Source organism: Sinohyriopsis cumingii, chromosome 12 (assembly GCF_028554795.1).
Source record: "Sinohyriopsis cumingii isolate HCF-2022 chromosome 12, ASM2855479v2, whole genome shotgun sequence".
In the NCBI taxonomy this organism is placed as follows: Eukaryota; Metazoa; Mollusca; class Bivalvia; order Unionida; family Unionidae; genus Sinohyriopsis; species Sinohyriopsis cumingii.
Window position 1 is genome coordinate 121,908,046 of NC_142972.1, and position 24,805 is coordinate 121,932,850.

General features: G+C 33.3%; 1 protein-coding gene across 1 annotated transcript in view; it reads left to right on the top strand.

Annotated features, from left to right (window-relative positions):
* The first annotated feature begins 351 nt into the window (after window positions 1-351).
* Window positions 352-24,805, top strand: part of LOC149787365 (glucose-6-phosphate isomerase-like) — a 62,347-nt gene continuing 37,893 nt past the window's right edge. Inside the window, exons 1-11 of the mRNA XM_089977941.1 lie at window positions 352-636; window positions 6,597-6,687; window positions 10,265-10,402; window positions 12,542-12,676; window positions 13,172-13,315; window positions 13,751-13,822; window positions 16,216-16,260; window positions 17,062-17,115; window positions 21,043-21,103; window positions 22,098-22,177; window positions 23,563-23,646. Of these exons, the coding sequence (XP_089834067.1) occupies window positions 500-636; window positions 6,597-6,687; window positions 10,265-10,402; window positions 12,542-12,676; window positions 13,172-13,315; window positions 13,751-13,822; window positions 16,216-16,260; window positions 17,062-17,115; window positions 21,043-21,103; window positions 22,098-22,177; window positions 23,563-23,646 (1,041 nt within the window). The 5' untranslated portion in view covers window positions 352-499. The remainder of the gene's footprint in view (window positions 637-6,596; window positions 6,688-10,264; window positions 10,403-12,541; window positions 12,677-13,171; window positions 13,316-13,750; window positions 13,823-16,215; window positions 16,261-17,061; window positions 17,116-21,042; window positions 21,104-22,097; window positions 22,178-23,562; window positions 23,647-24,805) is intronic.

Sequence of the window (24,805 nt, forward strand, 5' to 3'; positions counted from 1 at the left end):
ATGCCAAACCGCCATTGTAAAAGTCCATAGCGATCGATAATTTTCGTCTGGAAATTTTGTTATGAGAACTATTATTGTAAATCACTAAAAAATCACGATTGAATTAACTTTGTTATAACTATATTACGATTAAATTTTAAAAATAAAATAATTTTTTAAAAAGTTATATCAGTAAATGCACTTACATGACCCAAGTGACTTGTACTATATTTTTGTTATTATTGTTGTTCTTTTATTATTATTATTATTATTAGTAGTAGTAGTAGTAGTGTTGTACCGTATTAAGAGACGACATTAAACTATCATGGGATCTGAATCAAGGTCTGTGTCTTGTCGTAGAGGTCGTAAAAATAGATACTAAGGTCAAGGACAGTTTGAAGGAGACACTTGTCAATTTGCCGGTTTCTACAGGGTATTAGCTCGTGTGTCTGGGTAACAGAGGCACGCGTGCAGCAAAGTTGACAACTGACTATTCTTCATTTGTGCTACAGTGGAGAACATGGCAGGCATTAAACGTGCGGCACTAACGTCTATGCCAACGTGGAAGAACTTGCAAAATTATTTTGACCAACATGGGACTCATCTAGAGATGCAGCAGCTATTCAAGAGTGACCCCAAACGTTTTGAAAAATATAAGTAAGAACCAATATGCACTTGTAAGGTGTGCGGTAACTTTATGATAAACAATGTGATATTATGTCAACAATGGCACAGGTTTCAGTGTTACATTTCTATCCCGATAATTATGTAGAGAGGCTAGTCCTACAATCGGTCCAACACGTAAGACCTGACGCTGATATTTATGTTGTCGGTGTCAAGGTCTTACAGCCTAACTAACGGTGCTGTGTAGCGTGTTTTCATGTCGACTAACATCGTTATGAAAGTAAAATTTTCAGGAATATTTCAAACAACTGACAACTAAAATAACGACGCTTTTCTACAAAGTAAAGTCATAATGTTTTAGTCGGACTTTAATAAATTAAAATTCTTACAAAAGAAATGGACCTGTTTTCAGGTTTCGTTGGCCTACGTTTCAGTTGGCTGGAAAGCAATGAAAGTAGGAAATGCCAAAATCGGGTTAAGTTTAAATACTATTCTTTAACGAAACGAATAAAAATATATTATGCCTATTGAACAGTAAGCAACGGTTTCTTTTTGTTCAAGAAACATATCCCCAACAGGTATCTACTTGAACTTACTTCGGCGTACCTCGACTACCGTCGCATTGCAACAAATTCAAATGTATGTCAACAGAACGTGAATATGTGTCCATTTGCTAGTATTGTATTTTCATTCTGCCATGATGAAGACAGCACGTTAAGTATATTAATTACACATAAATTAGTGGAAGAGTGTTGAGATGGGCTGCCAAGTGTGAGAAGTTCCTGAAACTTTGATTACTTACTCCGATGTTGTTGACATTGGAACATGCTATACAAGGCCGTTATTTGGATAGTAAGAAATGGCACTTAATAAAAAACATGTGCTGTCTTACATTGTAGGACTAAGATGATGGCACCGTGTAGTATGTTTTGATGTTGATTGACATCATAACAAAAGTCAGATTTTCAGGAATATCTTGCACACTTGGCAGCCCTTATCAGCGCTTTTCTTCGAATTAAAGTTATAATGTATTAGCGAAACTTTACTTACTCTGATGGCTTTTTCCTAAGAAATTAAAATTCCCAGACAAGCAAATGGACCTGTTTTCAAGTTTTGTTAGCCTACATTTAATTTATCTGGAAAGCGATGGAAGCTGGGAATGCCAAAATTGGGTTAAGTTGAAGTATGATTCTTTAACAATATGAATAAAAATGTATTATGCCTAATGGACTGTAAGCAGCATTTCATTTTGTTCAAGAAAGCTTTTCTCCAACATGAACCTACTTGAACATACTTTGGCATACATTGACTACCATTGCATTTCAACAAATTCAAATATATGTCAGTGAAACATGAAAATGCGTCCATTTGCTGCTGTCAGATTTTTATTCAACCAGGATAAAAACAACACAGTAAGTATATTAATTACACATCGTTTGTGGAAGAGTGTTGATATAGACTGCCAAGTGTGTGAGATATTTCTGAGACTTTGACCTCTCGTTCCGATGTCAACTGACCTCAAAACACACTTTACAAGGCCGTTATTTGTGCAGTAAGATGTAGCACTTAAACATAAATAACATGATACGTCTTATATTGTAGGACTAGTAGAGTGGCTTTCCCTCCACCCCTGGTGCTACAGTGTAAGACACCTCACCGGTATTTTTGTAATCATGTTGTGCATCATGTTCTGATATTGACTGACATCGAAACGAGAGGTCATATTTTCAGGAATATCTGACACTTGGCAGCACATATCAACACTTTCCACAAATTTAAGTCATGTTGATTTAGGTGGACTTGACTTGATTTAAACAAAATAATTATAATAAATTAAATAAATAATTATAATTGACACTCTCACAAGCAAATGGACATGTTTTGAATTTGTTTTGATCTTCATTACAGTTAGTTGGAATGTGAGGAAGCTGGGAATGCCGAAATTGGTTAAAAGGATGACAAGTATCTTGAATGAAATGAAGCTATCTAAACACTTTCTTCAATATTAGTATATTTTTATTAATTTTTTTTGAAGAAAAGTGCTGCAACTTAATCTGATTCATCATTCCCAGTTTCAATCGCATTCCATCCAACTAAAATGTACTTTAACGGAACCTGAAAATGTGTCCATTTGCTAATGTTGTATTTTGATTCCATCAGGATAAGGAAAGCAAATTAAGTATATCAGTTAGACTTAAATTTGTGGAAGAGTGTCAATATGTACTGCCAGGTGTGTGAGAAATGGTGAAAGTTTGACCTCTTGTTTGGAACTCACTAAACAATGCTGTTATTAAAGCAGTAATACATCACACCCGCAAAATGAAACTATTGGTTGAGGTGTCTTACAAGGCAAGACTACCCCCCTCCCCCAAGAATCCTGGTTAGCTTTTCTCATTGTAGGAATTTGACTCATTTTCAACTGAACCTAACTGTATTCTTTTACACAAGGGCATGAAGTTAATGTCATTTGGTGATTACCTCTGGTGCTGTCTTATTTTTTATACATTTTCACTAGCTAAGGCAATGTGAAATTGAAGATATCAATTGCACTTGGCAAGTGAATAAACTTGCTGAACTATGCACACTTCATGTTCAGATGTTGATTTTGTTGAGAACATCTTTTTACAGAAGACTATGGCACCTAGAAAATGCTAGATACCAAACAACTGGGGCGTACAGAGTAGCATGTCACTAAATATCTATCATTGGTCCTCATTATTAATATACAATGCTGTTGGGCATTTCTGTGCACCTAAGGTTTCCGTCTCCAATATTGAAGCAAAATGCATACCAAATTCAGCTGACTGACAAAAATAAAATCCTGCAATGCTTACCATTTGAAAAGGGGCAGTTGTCACCAGAATATTCTGTTCAAAATATTAATTTAGACACACAGGATACCACCCTTGTTTTCGTGAATATTGTCCAATTATGCGCACAGCTGAAGTTTTATCCATCTGGCTATAGAAATGAAATGAAATAAATTACTTTGGACTTTTTATGTCAGCAGTTCAGTCAAGTAATTAGGTCAGGTTTATAGCTAGTTTTACAAAATTCAGTGTAACAATGCCAATAAACGGCAAAATATATTAAGCAAACTAAGCCAGTCATGTAAAAAAAGTAAGTAAAGTTCAACATTTTATAAAAAAATAAGCTATTATGTGGAAGAGAAACAACGATGAATAGGATGTAACTTGTTTTCAACGTCTTGTTTATGTGGAAAAGTTACTAATGAATTTAGAAACAGACTATACGCCAGGGAATTTCTTGAAAATTTATCTTCTAGCAGCAAGTAGACATGTTCGGTAGCAGATGATTTTGTATGTGTGGGACATCTTGCAAAATTGGAAACTTGGATTTAGATGCAGCAGTTTTTTTAAGGTATACATTTCCATCTTTTATATAATGTATTTATTTGTATGATTCTAACAGAGACATAGTAAATAGGATTTTCTGGGTTTCAGGTTCAAGGTCATGGAGTGGGTCTTTATGTCGATATTTAGAAATCATTTTCGTATGCATTTCGATTCGAAATGTGGGATATTTTTGTACACTTCATGAATATCACTTTTCTTAAAGTATGATTATTCTTTCTTGATAAAAAAATGGATTTTTGATATATATAAAATTATGTGATCCAGTATTTATAGAAATGGCACATCGTTGTGCAGAATTACCCGACGTGCAGAATTGGCCAACATGGTGTTATATACCTTTGATAAGCCTGTTTGGCTATAAGTACCCCCTCATTTTTGTCAACATTTGAATGTGACCTGCTTATGATTTGAAGTAAAAAATGTTTTTTTGAAAGATCCCTTATTATGAAATTAAACAAAAACAAGGTCATTTATATACATTGGGGAATATATATTTCAAATCAAGAAATTTATGTTTTATTACAAGTTGCTGAATCTTAGTTTTTAGAAACATACAGAAGGTGAATAGAATAAGCCCATACTTCAAAATGTAAATAATCTGAGATATTTGAATTATAGTACCTGTATTGAAATTCAACATAAATTTTCCAACTCAATGTTTTTAGTCCCTTATGTTTTCTGGTTTAAATGCTAAAAATCCTTGTTGTCCATAACTGTGGTACGGCAGGTCAGTAGACAGTTGTCAGTTAACACCTGTAGTTTGTATCCTTGTTGTCCATAACTGTGGTATGGCAGGTCAGTAGACAGTTGTCAGTTAACACCTGTAGTTTGTATCCTTGTCCATAACTGTGGTATGGCAGGTCAGTAGACAGTTGTCAGTTAACACCTGTAGTTTGTATCCTTGTTGTCCATAACTGTGGTACGGCATGTCAGTAGACAGTTGTCAGTTAACACCTGTAGTTTGTATCCTTGAGCTCAGCTGGTAATTAGAGTAACTGGTAATACAAGTCAATTTCCACTATAGGGTAGTAAAATACCAATGATGTAGACTCGCGTCTGTCAGTGCATAATACACTATCACTGGTTTGTGCTGTTCACTTTAAATTATTAGAGTAAAAACAGTGTGAATCCTGATCCGTAAGTGCATTATGCACCAGTGTGTGTATGCCATTCATATTAGCATGAACTAATTATACCCCAGAAATATGGTATCAGAATGGGCTTTTTTAAAAAAAAAAAAATTATCCAATTATTATATTTTAGGAGAACTACTGCTACCAAGCAAATCCTGCCCGCCCAGATAATCCCTTAAATCTGGTAGGTCTGGTGGCAGCAGCCCAGATGACCACTAGACCCAATTAAAACAATCAACACAGTCTTAGCTTGATTCACCAGTGAAATTTTGTAAGTAAGTTGATGTTGATTTCAGTAATTCTTTAACCATATGTACGGGTCACAGATCAATTGATCCTAGACTGCGTTGCTTATGCAATTAGGAGAACAGGTTATCTTTTGCATCGGGGATCCAGCCATCATTCCCTAGGATACCTGAGGTAGATGTTGGATGCTCAGCATTCCCTCTATTAACTATTCTCCTAATGTTAGTGTGATTGGGGAACATATTTGAAGCAGAAAGCAAATTGTTTCTCTCAGAATATTTACCCAGTCACAATACTTAAAAATCCTTCCAACCACCCCATCATATGGGTATCCTCATTAGTATATCTTTAAGCTCAAACACTAGTGGCAAGGGGAGGTAAATGGCTGTTGATAGAAGTATGATAAGTAGATGATCTTCGAAAGGGTAAGTGGCATACATGGGGATGAATGTTAATTTACTAGTCTTTCAACATCTTGAAAATATATTTCTGCATTACATTAGTACTATCAATGCTTCTCGGAGAAACAATTTTTTTTTCTCAATAAGCCAGACAGGTACCTCACTTAGAATAAAGGAGGGACCCAATCTGAAATCAGATGGTGCCCTTGCAGCAGGCAATGATCTTGGTGGCAAAAACAATGGTATTTTCCATAAAGTTTGGCACATGGTCAAGCAGGCATCTTCATTGCACTTGGTAAGTTATTATTGTGTAAATATTGATATATTTTTGTGACAGTAGTTTAAGACAAAATATCTAAATTTGATTTTGTTTTATACCAGATATCCTGTATTTTGAATTTATTATGCAAGGATATTCTGGCCTGACTGTTTGAGATGTGAGAGATATAATTATTTTTTTTCTTCAGAATTTAATGTTATTACTGCTCATTTTTTGGTTAAGAACTAGTAATTCTTAGAACCGTTCTAGTTGAATTTATTGATGATAAAAATATTCTAAAAGATACAAATACAATATTTACTAACCATGTTACATCACGTCCATGTTTTATTGATAGTTTATGTTGAATGACAGCTGTGGTAGCTCATCTGGTATATTGTTGGGCTTGTAACCCAATGGTCAGGAGTTCGATACCCACCCAAACCTGGATGAGCTGCCTTGATGGGAAAGTCACATGGCTGTCCTCTGTTCATAGACATAATACAGCCAACAATGTATTAAAAACACTTTTAATACCAACAAACAATGTATATGTCTTGGTATTTTTATTTTTCAGTGTCCAGCTTTCAACTAAAGATGGAGATATTCTGCTGGACTACTCCAAAAATCGGATAAATGATGATGTTATGCAGTTGTTATTCCAGCTGGTATGTTTAAATTACTGAAGACTTTAGGGTAAAACGATGCACCTGATATGATTCACAATTCAGAACCTGTGATAAGATACATTATCGCTACACATATTAAATTGATGGTCTTTTCATCTTAAAGTCTGTCATGTATGGATGGTGGTGTTATATATATGTTGACATTGTTGTAGTATTGCCAGTTTGCAGATTACAGACAGTTTTATCATCTGGTCATATGGCATTGTGATTCAAGTTTCTGAATAGACCACCAGTTGTCATCGATTTTTATTAACCTTTAGAGCATATTAGGTTCCTCCAATTGATCCGATGCAGGACTCAACTTGGTCACCATACTCTGTTTTTCTGTGTAAATGCTTTAAAAACATCTTATTTCGTGACTTCACTTAGATTTGGAAGGGATTACAGTCTTGTCTTCAAAACAAAAGAAATAATGCAATTAACTGTTTCAAGAAAAGTCTTATCAAGAGACCAGTCTGAGTGTGGGAGCAGAGACAGCTGTTGGCCAAATCGTTCATATTGTACTTCAAATGCAAAACTAAAATGGCCACAGGACTTGTTTCTGTCAGTGAAAAAGGAAGTGATTGACAGTGTCCACTCCGCTTCTACAAATTAACAAGGTGACCATAACTTGTGCTGTTTGGAATCTACTCTCTGGCCAGTTCTGTGCTAATATTTTTTTTATCCACTTGGCACAATCAGTTGCTGATAATATATATCACTGTAAAAGGAGACATTATTCTCCATGTATGACTTGATTACTTTACAGATCATTTAATAACCACATTTGTGAGAAGCTTATCTGTTGCTTTGTGTCTGTTTAGAGTTCTCATGCAATGCTTACAATGTGTCGTGTAGTGACTAAATTAGTTTCTGATTGGTGATCATTGTTTTGACCTGGATTTGAACAGACGATAACAGCAAATCAAAATTGAATGTAACATATTTTGACTGCATGACACTCTGGAAATGTAGCCGTCAAATCATTTCAAGTAGACAAGATGTAAAGCAACAGGGAAGCTTCACATAAAAGTGGCTATTTAATATATATTAGCTGTAGCTGAACATGCAGATAGCATGTAATAATTAGCATGGAACTGGCTTGAAGGAGAGATTTCAGACCATGCTAGTTCAAACCACTTTGTGTTAATTTGTTGAAGGCAAATGGGTGTTGTCAATAGATTTTTTTGTTAATCTGACAGAAATGATAGGAAAATGCCTGTGACAGCTATCTTTGAATTCTGAATTTAAAGAATAAGAAGACAAACAACTTGTAATTATTCATGACTACTAGAGATTAAAGTAACCTGTTTAGGGTAATTATCGTTTTGTATAGATTTTTAATCTCTTGTATTGATATGGATATCAGTATGGAAAATTGTTGACACAAATTTGATCCCGCTATAGCAAGGTAGTTGGGAACCATAGAACCTGACTGTTATAGACTGAACCATGTTATAAGCAACCAGGTCAGTTAGCTGAAGAAAATTATACATGTACCCCAAACAATTTGCAGTGGGGTTAGGTAATAAATACAGGCTGTAAAATACATGCTTCATTGGCACAGTTAACCATCTTAAATCAATGCATATTAAATGAGAATTCACCTATGGTGAAAACAGAAGGCATATATAATAGTTTACTTTATTTAGAGAACCATGAATTGGTACATATATGTGAATACTGTTTATATATATATATACACACATGTCTAATGTATAGCATGAATAGAGTATCAGCACTGTGTACTCACATGCAAAACCCATCATATACATTGAATCCACAAGTGATTCCATAGAAAATATGCACACACATGATTTAAAATATTCAATAATTTTGTCACAGTCATATTAGTCTGAATTCAGTGGAAAAACATAGCACAATTATGTAATGAATGACGAAGCACGTTTACTTTTCAGTACGTCCTAAGTCGGTAAAAGTCGGTTTGCGTTTGAAGCTGCTGTTGGTATCGTTCATAAGCATAAACTTTTTCCCTGCAAAAAGGAAACTTTCATGGCACAGTTAATGTGTTCCAGTCACATTGGAAAATGCAAAAATCCATCAGATTCCATTACTTTTATTAAATTTGGTACTAACTTCCTATGAAGAAAAGTTTTTATTGAAGATTGTAGTCAGCTTTCTTTGATGAAGGGTGCCTGTGTTATTGAAATCACCGCTAAAGGACAGCTTTGGAGAACCAAACATATGCCCATTTCTTCTTGTGGCAGCAAAAGTTCATGTGATCTAGAAATTCAGTATTGTAAATACATGAGTACATGTGATCTAGAAATTCAGTATTGTAAATACATGAGTACATGTGATCTAGAAATTCAATATTGTAAATATACGAGTACATGTGATCTAGAAATTCAATATTGTAAATACATGAGTACGTGTGATCTAGAAATTCATTATTGTAAATATACGAATACGTATGATCCAGAAATTCAATATTGTAAATATATGAATACGTGTGATCCAGAAATTCAATATTGTAAATATACGAATACATGTGATCTAGAAATTCAATATTGTGTACAGGGAATGAGTGGGTTCCTTGAAATTACATCATCCGTGACCTTCATTTACACCTCTAAGTTTTATTACTGAGAAACTAAAATGGTTCTGTTGAATATTTACGTGTTGATAAAGTGACTACTCTGTGAATCATTTTGTCATTATTAATGAAATATTGTGACATGTTATAACAGATTTTGATGAATGCACAAGGATGTACATAAATTTAAGCCACTTCATCGGTTGCCATGATAGTCAGTCATTTGACTGATAAATGACTTGGAGATGTTTTCATTAGTCCCTGGTTGAACTTGGAAATAATGCTGTGAAATTATACAGAAAACATGCCTGTAATAATTTGAATGTTTTTAGTTAAGCTGGCCTAAATCCCATTAATAGTTCATTGTTTGCTCAGAACCCCACAACCTTCATTTGCAAATGAAAATCTTGATTAATCAATACAATTTTCTGCTGCTGTTAAAAATGAACATGCTTCAGAGTTTGAGCTAAATCCAGTTGAAACTTTCAAGCTGTTGAAGCTCAAAATTACCTTAGATTCTTTCCGATTTGACCACATTGTGGGATTTTAAGTTTTTATTCTTGTGTTTACCTGAGTTATGTGCAGTCACTCAAACCAGGCAGCTGTTGGTGGCCCAATATTTTGGTGATGAATAAAGAGATAAGCTTTAATGTGGGACTGAGAGATTGGAAATATTAATAAAACTGGTACTCAGTTTTATTAACACAAGCATCAAGTTAAATCTTGACTAAATACATTTTATTGGTCGGTTTTAAGTCAAATTTCATTTAGTCAGATTTCTGGATTTGAAACTTAAGTTCTGTTCGTCCAGTCATAATCTTAAAACAATGCTTATCCTGGGTCCTTTATCAAATATGGATGGTGGATGGTAGGAGTGTTTGAAAAGCTCTAAATTTTTCGCTTGAAAAACTGACCTTCTGAGGTCTGTTTAAAGTAGCCGGCTTGCAGCATTTTGAATACACTTGATGTAAATCATGTACAGCCATTTTTCATGGACATATTTTTATTTTTTTCATGGAGGCCAAAGATAGGATGGTGGAAGAAATGCGCCAGTCCATGTTTAATGGAGACAAGATAAACTTTACTGAAGACAGAGCTGTGCTTCATGTTGCCCTGCGGAACAGATCAAATGTACCCATACTTGTGGATGGTAAAGATGTAGGCATCATGAGGTTTTCAAGTTTCTCATAACAAGATACATTTGTTTTAAATAATTATTGTGATGGATTATTTCCAGATTAGTAAAGAACCATGTGAAAACATAGTCCAAACATCACCATACACGTGATTTGTCTGAATAACTGTCATTTTGGGTTGTACTCTAGTGGCATTTTTCCATTTTGGATGAGCTGTTTTAATTAAAACTATGATGTTGATAAAGTCAGTCATTGGTCACACCACAGTTAGGATTAACATTTTTTGCCCTGAGTTAAAACTGTCACATTCTTATATTTTGAAATGGAATAAAATGTTGCTAGTTGCAATTGTATCTAGCTGCTGTCTTCTCATCAGTCAGAATGATTTATATTCAGACTTGGTAGTTATCCTGTTTCTATAGTAACAAGTTGCAAAAGGAGTATAGGTTTTACTAACATTCCCAGGTGTCCCAGGAAGAGGCAGGGGGGTGGGGAGAGGGTGGTGTGACAGAGGTAAAATGTTCAAAAATGTGTTCCATTCACCTTTTTAAATTTCTTTTTTCCCAAACTACATGCTAATATAGTAGCAAGACATATACTGTATAATATTACCTATTTGTGTGGATGCCATTTATGGCGTTTGGAGTAAATACACAATTTTGTTCGCATACAGATTCCTGGGGTCTCACTGTTTACCACACTGGGTTAAACGATACTTTCATTTTTATTAGATCTAATTTCATGGATATTTGTTAGCAGCAAAAATACTAAAATAAATCCTCCACAAATATTTATGATTTTACAGTTTTGAACAGATCTTGGATCATGACCCTTGGGTTATGGTCTTTTAGGGAGGGAGTCAGGGAGCTGAGAATGTGTAATATGTGTAATTATTCATTTCTTAATTTTTTTTTATTTCTCAGATCCAGAAGCTTATTGACATAAATTGTAACACGATAAGAAGGCAGTGTATGGTAGATTAGAGGAAACATTCTTTTCCTACATTATTACCAGATATAATTTATCATGTACTATAAAAAAAATTGATAGTTTAACGAGTGGAGAAGACAAAACTATATTTTTTTTTGGTACCACAAAATAAAATATGTATGGTATTTACGCAGGACAAAAAAATTTTCTTTTTATTATATATCAGACATGCTCATAAATGAAAGCATGGAAGATTAAACTTATTCTTCAGCACACCATTTCCACTATCTATTTTGTAAATTCACCTCACTTTGAAACCTGTTCAAACATAGGCTCATAAAAATTTCAGGGGCTTAAGAGATTAGGATTGTGATGACCTGATCTGTTATTTTTTATACATTTTGTCAACTATTTGGCCCAATCCCATTGGATCTATCATTGTTGTCAGGGTAGTAAAAGGAAACAAATTCTTAGGAATCATTTTCTCTTATGTTCAGGTATAATTTGAGAGGGGTCATTTATTTAAATTTTTCATTAGAAGTACAAAGTGCTCATTGGACTTGGAAATACTTTGAGATTATTGTGGATTCATTCAAAGACATTCTGGATTATATTATTGTGAAACAACAAGACTATTGATTCATCATCACATTCAAGACTTTGTATATCAGCTCATTCAATATTGGATTTCATTTAGAACATTCTAAATATTTTGATTTGTGATAGAACATTTAGGATTATTTGAGATTGTATTTGCAATGCTACAAGTTTCTCTTAAATTTTTACATTCAAACTTAGAGAAATAAGTTATTTGTTAATTTTAATAATCTTAAGACCATAGAGTCATAACAGTCTCTCTAGCAACAGTGTAACTATTTTGGTAACCAGGTGGAAAATCTGAGACTTTCCATGATAGCTGAGTCTGTTTTGATCAAAGTAGATAATGAGTGTTCCTTAATACAAACTTTATTAAGATTGTGCATGAGGTAGTTCCCATAGCAACGATGGTTCCCCTGGCACTGGTAGGACTTGCATAACAGCCAGGTGGATAACCACTTTTAACTTTCCCTGAAAAGCTGTCATTTTTTATTAGTTGTATTTTGAAATGTTTTATAGGTTATACTACATGATACATATGTGCAAGGTGGATCCCTTAGCAGGGATTGATTTAAATGGTGTGATTTTCATAGAAAGCATAAATTTGACACAGTCCTATTAAATTTTGATGCAGGTAATGCCAGAAGTAAACAAAGTACTCCAGCATATGCGTGAATTTACTCATGCGGTATTGAGTGGAAAGTGGAAGGGGTACACAGGAAAGTCAATTACAGATGTTGTCAACATTGGCATCGGAGGATCAGATCTTGTAAGTAATTTTGAAGAGATTAATCGCAAAAGCTTACAATATATGACAGTGAACATGAAGGCTGATTCATTTGATCTTTTTTTTATTGCAATGCTTCTATTTCAGTATTACTGGAAGGAATTTATAACTTTTCCAAACCCAGCATCCTGTAAGACACAGAGACATGAAAACAAGACTACGGTCATAAGCGATAGACTGATAACAAGCACGCTAACATTTTAGAAAATATTTTGAATTCATCCTTCAGGATATTGTTTTCATTACCTGGCATTTTAAGTGAATCACCAAAAAATAACTATTACATATGATCTTTACTTTATATTGAAGAGTTAAATACAGTTTTGAAAAATATAAAATCTGAGCACTGAATATTCAGAAATATTGTCAAATTTTCAGTCAGTCTTGGTTAATATTTCTTCATAAATTCTTTAGGAGAGAATGTTTCCAATGTAAACTGCAATACACTTTTTATATTGGTCCTGCTGTATATAACAGGGACCCCTGATGGTGACAGAAGCACTCCAGCCATACCAGTGTGGGCCAAATGTCCACTTTGTCTCAAACATTGATGGTACTCATATGGCCAAAACGTTGAAGAAACTGAATCCAGAGACGACACTCTTCATTATTGCATCTAAGGTAAAGAATACTTGTTTTCTAAGGAGGTGAAGAACTGTTTTCTACAAACTACTGCAGATTCTTGAATACTTAAAGGTTATTACAACCCATAAAGAAAAAATATCAAATGATATTTTACTCTTCAAAAGGATATGAAATGAATTGCAGGCAGGCATTTTTTTTAATGTAAACTTTTTAAATTCATGCAAAGAGGGCCAGGGTAAATTGCAAGAGAGCCAGGGTAAATTGCAAGAGATGTGAAGTAAAAAAAATATATTTCATGCAGTATGAATTTAAGTAACATTTGAGTTTTGATGTGTACTTAGTATAACCCATCCGTCCTATTTTTTGTATACACAGTAACTACTTCTCCAGTTGGAGAAATATATTTCTGTGCACTTCTTTATTGAGTTAACCATAGTTTCATGTTATGCATCATCTTCTATTTTTTTCCAGACATTTACAACTCAAGAAACGATCACAAATGCCGAATCAGCCAAAATCTGGTTACTAGATGCAGCTAAAGATGTGAGTTGCTTATAGAATATGATACTTTCCCTATAGCTGTAGATAAAGATTTCATAAATTAGGTATTTTACTAATTTACTATTTTACTATTTTTGCAACTAATGGCATTTTTAAGAATTTGATGGGATATTGTGTGAACAGTGCAAAACAAAATTATGATACCTCACCAAGTCTTATATTTACAATGAATCGAATAGACCAACAATGTTCAGTATTACGGCTCAATCTGATTGTGTTTTTCCATTGGTTGGGTACTACAGTTTAAACATCCAAAACTTGTCCTGATGGCATGGTTAACATAGTGGTAGAGTAATTTAAACATCCAGAACTTGCCCAGATGGCATGTTTAGCATGGTGGTAGAGTCATTTAAACATCCAGAACTTGCCCTGATAGCATGTTTAGCATAGTGGTAGAGTCATTTAAACATCCAGAACTTGCCCTGATAGCATGTTTAGCATAGTGGTAGAGTCATTTAAACATCCAGAACTTGCCCTGGTAGCATGTTTTGCATAGTGGTAGGGTAATTTAAACATCCAGAACTTGCCCTGATAGCATGTTTAGCATAGTGGTTGAGTCATTTAAACATTCAGAACTTTTCATGATAGCATGTTTAGCATAGTGTTAGGGTACTATCATTTAAAAAAAATACTGATGTTGTCTTGATAGCATAGTTCTTATAGTGGTTGTGTACACTGGTGTAGCAAGAAATTCCGAGTCTCCCTGCAAAACTTTTGAAGATGAGGTATCCTCTCAGTAAAAATTTTGTTTGATAAGAATTTTGGGCCTACACTGGACCTGAGCTTCCCACAGTTACTGAGTTTCTTGGGTGTTTGCTGTGCCATTGGTAGGTACTACCATTTCATACATCCTAAACTAGTCCTGATAGTGTAGTTCTCACAGTGGTTGGACATTTTCGTTGAAAACAATTAGAATTTGTCATTATATCATGGTTTGCACAGTGGTTGGATATTTTCATTTAAAACAATCAGAAGAGCAACTTTTAACCAACCAGACATTTTTAAATTGTATCTTTGTAATGTATTACTGAGGCCAAGTTTTTTGCATGAGAGAACCTAGGATGAATAAAGTTTGACCATTTTATATCCAGTCAATTTAATATTATTTTCAACATCAGAAAAGTACTGGTAAACACTGAACTAATATTTTTTATAAATTGAAATCCTACCTGCGTGAATGAACTTTTTACTCTAAAGCTTGACTGTTGCTAAGAAACCAGATAATATTTTCATTAATACTGTTTTTATAACATTATGGTCATATATTAATGTATTATTCTGTAGTTTCATTTAAATATAGAAACTGATGGTTTGTTTGGTTTGGCATTTTACATCATTGCAAAACAAGAAGCAAGTTGAGAAAATTGTATTGTCCAGGGGCAAAACACAGTAGCCAGTCCAGACTGATGGTAGGTGTTGAACCAGGTTCCTATCAATTGCAAGTCCAGTGCCTAAACCACTTAGTCACAGTAGCAGATATGTGACTTTCACAAACTTGCAACACTGGCAATTAATAACTTTTCTTGAGGTAGATACAAGGATTTATTAACTCCAGAAAAGTGATATTCACTGAGGCCATTGGGCAAGGTCATACATAATTGGAGGTTGGGATTGGTGAAATATTGTATAAACCCAACTGATAAGTCTGTAATTGTTTTATTATATGAGTGTTAATTTTCTACAGATAGTACTTAGATGACACTTACTGTTTTAAGTGCATTCCAAATGAAATTTCATAGGAAAAGTGCAACAAAAAGGAAGCTGTTACATTATTACATTCAGATGTAGTTTAACTGATTGGAATTATGATGAAAGATGATTTTAATAAAGATAAATAGTACAAGTTTAGATTTGATATTTTCTACTAGTAATTTGAGGGTCAGATGTCACCCAGACAATAATGTCACTTTAGGAGTGATGTCAAAGAGACTTTGACTAGCCAATGGAATGTCATATGTGGAGTGACATCAGAGACTTGGACCAACCAGTGGAATGTCATGTAGAGTGACATCAGAGACTCAGCCAATGGAATGTCATATACAGATTAACATCAGAGACTTGGACTAACCAGTGGAATCTAACTTAACCCTCACATGCACATATGTCGTTGCTGATGTTTTAGTAAAGTCCACTGCTGACAAAATACCAATCTGAGCACAGGAAAAAAATGTGAAGTCAGTTAGTAAAGCACCTAGTAGTTGACCAAGGCATCATTGCCATTAAAAGTGATGCTTATTTTTCACCACTTACATGTGAGATGAGAAGAATTATTTTTCTTCTTGTTCTTGTTGTCTTGCTATTTTACTCCTTGTTATATGCATGTATTTAATATTTTCTGCACTTCAGTATATAATGTAACTTTATTTTTTTTCCAGGCAAGTGCCATTGCAAAACATTTTGTAGCCTTGTCAACAAATGGTGTAAGTATTGCATGCTTGCTGTTCAAAGTGTTTATTACAAACCAGAATAATATCAGTTCATATGAGTATATGTAACATGTTACCTGAATATTAAAATGCCACAATAATACTTCACTTTTCTCCAGAACATTCTAATTCAGAACTTACCTTGAAAATGAAATTAATAGAACACCTACCGAGTGATAAGATAGACAAGATTTTTGGTTGGATTGCAAAGCTATTCATCCACATTGATTGTCCATCTCCATCTGCATTTTGGTCATTTTCTCGGGTACTGTTACTTGTACAGTTAAATGTGTGTCACTGCAACCTGTATTTCATGGTCCCTTTATTTGTGTTTGCATTTAGATTTAGATCAGTTTCTCAGTTATTGTTGCTTATGGATTAATTGGTGTGTAATTGAAAATTTTCCATCAATGATTTTTACTCTCCTTTGCATTAACTCATGACCCTTGGATATTTTCATTTTCGCATGAAATGGGGTTTGGAAATGCATTTTTGTGTTGCTTATGATTACACCCAAACACCTGCTTCAAAGAGATTTTCATTTAGCCTGATCTTTAGGTGTATAAAAGATGTTTTTTATTGTCTATTTCTCTTACACATGTTCAGAAGGGTGAAAATTTGACTGTTTAGGATGAATCATAAGAAGTACAAAACCTTTTAGCAAAGGTTTGAAATCTGGCCTTAACACTATAGCTGGTTTTCTTGTTCTATGTTGCATTTTCTTTCAGTACAGAAAAACATCTGTAAATTGTTTGATATCTTAGTCTACATTTATATTTTTATGTTTATTTTCAGACCAAAGTGAAAGAATTTGGAATTGATGAGAAAAACATGTTTGAATTTTGGGATGTAAGTATTGCAGATGTTTGTATCATAGGCTTAGGTCATGCAGAATTAGTGCATAGCATAAGTAACTTTGGGTTTTATATTTCAGTTAATTGAAAGTGGTGTAATTTTAAGGGTGATATATTACACAATATTCATAACAGACCCATTGGCCTAGTGGTCAAAGGGTCTGCCATGGATGCTGGAGTTCGTGGGTTTGAAACCCAGCTGTGTCATACCAAAGACTTCTTAAAAAAATGGTACTAACAACTGCCTCGCTAGGCGCTCAGCATTATGAGGTTAGTGTTAGGACTGGTGTGTCGGGATAATGTGACTGGGTGGGACATCATACTACATGTCTGCAGCATGATGCCCCAGTGTAGACATCACTTTAAACTGCCACACTGCAGACATCGTAGCAATATGACTGGAAAATTGTTAAAGCTACATTAAAAATATAAATCACACACACAATATTCATAACAAGTCTTCATTATAAATTTTGCCTGTTATAATCTCATTAACCATTTCAAGCAAGTTTAGTTATAATTTCATGTTACTTGGAGCAACTGTAGCTATGATTTCATGTTGCTTGGAGCAACTGTAGCTATGATTTCATGTTGCTTGGAGCAAGTTTAGCTATGATATTATGTTACTTGGGGCAAAGACATTAAAGGACTATCGATTTGTACAATGACACCTAGACTAAAGATCATAAAGAAATACTGATATGATGTAAATGATTACATTTCAGAATATAATGCATTGCCATTACTACATTTCAGAATATAATGCATTACCATTACTGCATTTCAGAATATAATGCATTACCATTACTACATTTCAGAATATAATGCATTACCATTACTACATTTCAGAATATAATACATTACCATTACTACATTTCAGAATATAATGCATTACCATTACTACATTTCAGAATATAATACATTACCATTACTACATTTCAGAATATAATGCATTACCATTACTACATTTCAGAATATAATGCATTACCATTACTACATTTCAGAATATAATACATTACCATTAATGCATTACCATTACTACATTTCAGAATATAATGCATTACCATTACTACATTTCAGAATATAATGCATTACCATTACTACATTTCAGAATATAATGCATTGCCATTACTACATTTCAGAATATAATGCATTACCATTACTACATTTCAGAATATAATGCATTACCATTACTACATTTCAGAATATAATGCATTACCATTACTACATTTCAGAATATAATGCATTACCATTACTACATTTCAGAATATAATGCATTACCATTACTACATTTCAGAATATAATGCATTACCATTACTACATTTCAGAATATAATACATTACCATTACTACATTTCAGAATATAATACATTACCATTACTACATTTCAGAATATAATGCATTACCATTACTACATTTCAGAATATAATGCATTACCATTACTACATTTCAGAATATAATGCATTACCATTACTATATTTCAAAATATAATACATTACCATTACTACATTTCAGATTATAATGCATTACCATTACTGCATTTCAGAATATAATGCATTACCATTACTGCATTTCAGAATATAATGCATTACCATTACTGCATTTCAGAATATAATGCATTACCATTACTACATTTCAGAATATAATGCATTACCATTACTACATTTCAGAATATAATGCATTACCATTACATGTTTTCCATCAACGTTGCTTCCAAACTTGCATTTTATTATCTCCTATCAGGGTACATAGTTTGTATCTACATTTCTATCAGTTGAGACATTTTCATTTCTCCATCAAATAAATTACCCAAGAACATTGACATTAGTAAAACAACTCAACAGAACACTGTCTACAGACTTATCATCACTGTTCAATGTTTGAAGTTGTTTTTTCCATCATACTTTCCATCCCACAATTACAATTGTTTGGATTAAGTAATGAAACAGATTTATCATCTTGACAAGGTTTGTCAAGTTCCACATTTAAGGTAATGGTTTTATTGTTTGCAGTGTTTTATTACATTTTCTCATCTGGTCAGGGGTTACAAGTAGGTTCTGATTGTGCAGTTCCTGCAAATTGTAAGAATATGCTGCAATATTGTTGTCTCTGTGCTCATGATAGCACAGAAAATAAGCACTGTAGGCAAATTTAAGTCTTCCAAATGTTTTACTTGTTATATCTGGAAGTCTATGCCAGCTCTGTATGGAAAAAATACCAGTGATGTAATTGCCAGTTGTTGAGTCTTGATTGGCTGTCTTACCTTTGCATGCCTTCTGCCCCAGACCTCCCATGTAACAGAATGGAGAAACAGCTAGAGATAATTAAATAGAAAGGACTTCAAAGTGCAATAAATGAACACAGAAAAATAAGGAAAGTGAAGCTGTTTACACTTGCATTGAAGAAGAGAGTTCCAACATAATGACAAGAGAGTTTTACCAAAATAAACAAAATAGTACTTAAATGGCTTGAAATACTTTGAGAATCAGAAATTGTTTTGTAATTTGTTTTTGAAAACGGGGGAAAAAACTCATTCAGTCATTGAAATAAATTTTTTATAACCTCTGCCTTGGATTTACATGTAAAGTTACCCTATCATAAAAACATGAAGCAGTGTCTATGAATTACATATAAGTAGCAGTCTAATGACATAATACAAGAAATGTCTATGCATTACATATAGGTGGCAGTCTAATGACAAAGTACACAAGAAATGTCTGCATTACATATAGGTGGCAGTCTAATGACTTAGTACACAAGAAATGTCTATGCATTACATATAGGTGGCAGTCTAATGACACAGTACACAAGAAATGTCTTTGCATTACATATAGGTGGCAATCTAATGATATAGTACACTATTATGACTACATGGTCTTTAAGTAATAGAAAGAGCGAAAAGCAACACAGTTTTGTAAAATTAAACAAAAATTTATTTCCCTACAATATAAAAGTGAAAATTTAAAAAAGAACTTACAGTAATGCAAATTAAATAACAAATAGAAAGTTTTATCACCAATCCTAATGAATAAAGTTCTAATTAGATTCCAGTGATGTTTAAAATAAGATCCAGTGCTGAAGGTGTTGATGTGCCTGTAGTGGCCTGTTTTTAAAAAAACACTTTGATGCTGTACTGTAATCTTTAGAGCCATTTGAGATTTATTTGTGAAACTCTGTATAGTTATCACGAGAAAGTGTGCCATGTAGGGTTTGATGGGTGGTGGGACGTATATTTGAGGTAAATGCCGTGGGTAAATATTTTTTGTTTCATTGCTCTTTCCATTTCATCCTATAACTTTAGAGCAGTTTGAGATTAATTGATGAAACTTGGAAAACTTATCATTCACTGGAAAGCATTACTTATAACACATTGTGGTTCTGTCTTCAAGGCAAAGGTAACATTTTTCCTTCACCTTCACAGCTTAAGAGTATTTAAAGATAAATGGATGAAACTTGGTATACTTGTAGTCATTTGAATTTTTGTTGCATTTCACATTTAGGGTTCTGTTTTCCAGATCAAAAATTTATGATTTCTTTTGTTTCTACTTTTTTGTGTGCAAAAGTTGTTTGATGTACAAAGATAAATAATACTGCAGTTCTGTTTTTCAATTTTATAACTTTTCTTGTGTATCACAGTTGTGGTTTTATCTCCATGGTCAAAGTCACTGATCATACTGTTTTCCCCTCTTGTACCCTATTGCCCTTTCAGGTAGAGTCAGGAAACTTGCTTACTATCCATATCTGCCGATTAATTAATTAAGGTTTTGTCACAAAGATCATAGATGTCGTCATTGTATACTTATTGATGCAATACATTGGGCAGGAGAAACAAATTACTGAATTTTCTTATTAGTGTCACAAATTAGAGTAAATGTAACCAGTCATTAAGTATTTTTTATGGTTTTTGTCAATTTTCTTTACAGTGGGTTGGTGGAAGATATTCTCTGTGGTCTGCCATTGGACTGTCTATAGCACTTTTTATAGGTGAGTGCAGTTTATAGTTTTTTATATAAAAAAAGGAAATAATATTGTATATGATCATGCCATGATTTCATTTGTGCATACAAAGAATCAACTGATGAATTCTTCTGTCACAAAATCTTTTAGACATATCTATTGTTGCAGCTGGGACTTGAACATAATGACCTACAAAAGTGTATTTAATGACCTTCAAATGTGTACATAATAAAAGTGTACATAATAACCTATGCAATTGAACATTATGACCTACACAAGTGTACATAATCTGCAAAAGTACATAATGACTTACACAAATGTACATAATGACCAACACAAATGTACATAATGGCCTACACAAGTGTACATAATAATCTGTAAACAGATATATATAATAACATACAAAAGTATACATAATGACCTACAAAAGTGTACATAATGATATTCACAGATATACATAATAACATACAAAATTGTATATAATGATCTACACAAGTAAATGTTCTGTTTTTAAAAAAAATTCTGAATAGTTTTCAGTGAGCAATGCATTTTTCCAGCAGCCTGTCCATTTTGATGCAGAATTGCAGATACTGTGCATCACATAATTTGTATGGGCAAATATACAGAGGAAACTAACTGTTGGCTCACCAAGAATTACACAGTAATCATGACTTATTAATGATTTTTAGATTTATTGGTACTCATCAAAGAAAATAACCATGACTGGATGTGTGTGTTTATATAGCTTTTTAGATAATGGAATTTGAAAGTTATGACATTTTCATCATGGCCAGCATGGATGCATAATTGAGAAATGTAAATCGTTAGGAATCATACCACTTATTATTGGTTCAACAGGGTACCATTAAATTGCCAAGACGTGTCAGCCAGTTATTTGGCTGGGTATTATCTCACTCTTTGTAATATATCAATATTAATTACATTGTGATATCAATATATGCTGGCAGCTTACAGTCATTGTGCAATAAATATTTATATTTTAAAGTTTTCTATTTGACAGGTATGGACAATTTTGTAGATCTTCTGTGTGGTGCTCATTTCATGGATCAACATTTTTTAAACACACCATTGGAACATAATGTGAGTGCAACAGCATTTGATATTGCAATGGTTTTCTTGAACTACGGTCTTTACCCTATGTCTTCTGACCGTTCTACACCCTTGTTTTCTCTGTGAACAATTGTTTTATACACCATATGATTTTGGCGGTTTTTTTTTTTGACCATAATTTTCTTCACTAAGTAAAATCAGGAATAGTTTGCAGGAAGAGAGAGAACAGTAATTTAATGCAGCTCTCTGAAAGACAGAAACCAGGATAGTCTACACTGCCTGTAGAAGATGGTCAGTAGTTCCTGTATGAAATTATCAGTTTAACATGTATTTTGTGGGAAAATACTTGAAAAGTACTATTTCTCAAATGACATATTTTTATATTGCATTTTTCGTGTGTGCATATTAACATCAGTTGATGGTTCAAAGAAATTTGTATTGGATGTGGCAAGAACTCTGTTCTGAAACTAATAATATTCCTGCCAAAAAACACATTTGCTAAAAAGCAAAATATAAATTAATAAATCGGGTATGCATAAACTTCAGTTTTAAATACCATTTAATTAAATTTTAAAATATAAATGAATCTGTCCAATTTAAGCCATTTCATGATTTGGTAACTTGTTGGTAACTGCTAACTCACATGCATGATACCCTATCCAAATTATAAACTGCCTTTTATAAAGTATATGTTGAATGCATTTGCCCCAGCGTCAAATAGACGTTGTTAGTCAATCACTCAAAGAAAAAAAAGAAGAATACTAATAGCAAACAAACTCCTTGAAAAATCCCGTTTAAAGCATTAATGAACAGCTTCACCATATTTGTAAATGACAGTCTTGTGTGTTGTCATTGAAGCTTTTCTTCTTTCACATTCAAGTAAGCAAATTAGAGAGATAGAGCATGGTGCTCTACTTTGAATAATGTTAACCCTGTTGAATACCAGCCAATCTGTACAAGTGTTATAGTGTTATACTCCTGTTAATGTGAAGTTGAATGGTAAATGATAACCCTATAGTAATGTTTGCAGCTCATATTGACACCACTTACTCTTCTCTCTGTTGTCCACTGCAGTCAATTAATTTCTGTTGGTACCAAAGTCTCATCTGTAATGTCAATATTTGTATTACAATGAATTACATTATGTTACATTCACAACACGTCAATAAATGCTTTGATAAATACAGCATTGGCAATCAAACTAGGGGAGGAAAATCTAGACTTCTTTAAAAACATTTTATTAGTAAAATCAATGTTTATGACACAGTGAAATTAAATATGTAAAAAAAAATAGAAGGGCAGCAAAAATTTGATTTCTTTCTTGAACTTTAAAGCATGGCACAAAGCTGTAAACAGTGTATTAAAAGAATACTGCTCCTTTTCATGAAACATTTTAATTGATGTTTGTTTTTCAGATCCCAGTCATTCTGGCCTTGATTGGAATCTGGTACATCAACTTTTTTGGAGCTGAGACACAGGCACTTCTTCCTTATGATCAGGTAAATATAGAGTATGCTTGCCCTTTATCAGCTGTCTGCTTTGTGCAGGTAAGTTGTAGTAGTTGAAAGTGAAAGATGGTTCTTGTATACGACAGGTAAGTTGTAGTAGATGAAAGTGAAAGATGGTTCTTGTATACGACCGGTAAGTTGTAGTAGATGAAAGTGAAAGATGGTTCTTGTATACGACAGGTAGTATATTCTTGAAACAGTTGATGTGTTGCATTGCATATAAAATTGATACATACAGCCTCCATGAAACATCTCTGTATCACGATATATGTTATATGATGGCAAGATCAGAATTGGGAATTTTGATACCGTATTGATACTAAACTAACACAGTTTTAGCTTGATAACATGTTGCAATAAACTTCATTAGGTTTGGTTTGGGTGGAATTCTAAAATTAATAAATGAACCTAATTTTTCTGATTGTTTAGTATTGCAGCTCTCCATCATTATAATATGATAGTCTATAACTGCCAAACCATGTTATATTGAAAACTGGGATATATATGGAACATTTATATACTGAAAATAATACAGAGCTGTGCTATATCAGGCACTATTAAAACTCATTCAGTAATTGTGTTTTGAAAAGGAAATGCTTTCTTTCAGTAGATATTGTTATACATTGGTGTGATTTTTGTCATGAGGTCCATAGTAGTGCTGTATTATCCAGAATCATGCTATGTAGACGTGAACTGTAAAAGGGGTGAGATCTTCAAGGAAACATTGGGAGTTGGAGCACTTTTGCATTTTAGCCCACCTGGTCGTAAGACCATATGAGAATATGGTATGGTGCTGTGTCTATTTGTCTATCCATCATCATTTGCTTCTTTCCACTCTGAAATATATTATTTTGGTTAATCTTGTTCCTGCTTTTTAGAATTTTTAATCCGATTTCAAGTAAACTGGGTCAGTAGACTTAATCATAAAGAAGTTCAGTGTTTTATTATGAGCAGATTTGTACATGTACACGAGTTGTAAATTCTTGGTTATATTTTTTTCATTTTGTGTTTTAAATGAAAAAATCATAAGACTTGATGAATGTTTTCTAACAACACTGAATTTCATTAATATGTGCAGAATAACTTTATGATTTAAAAAAGAAACCTGTAGCGATTAACAATATCTTTTAGAAGAAAAGGAAAACAAGGT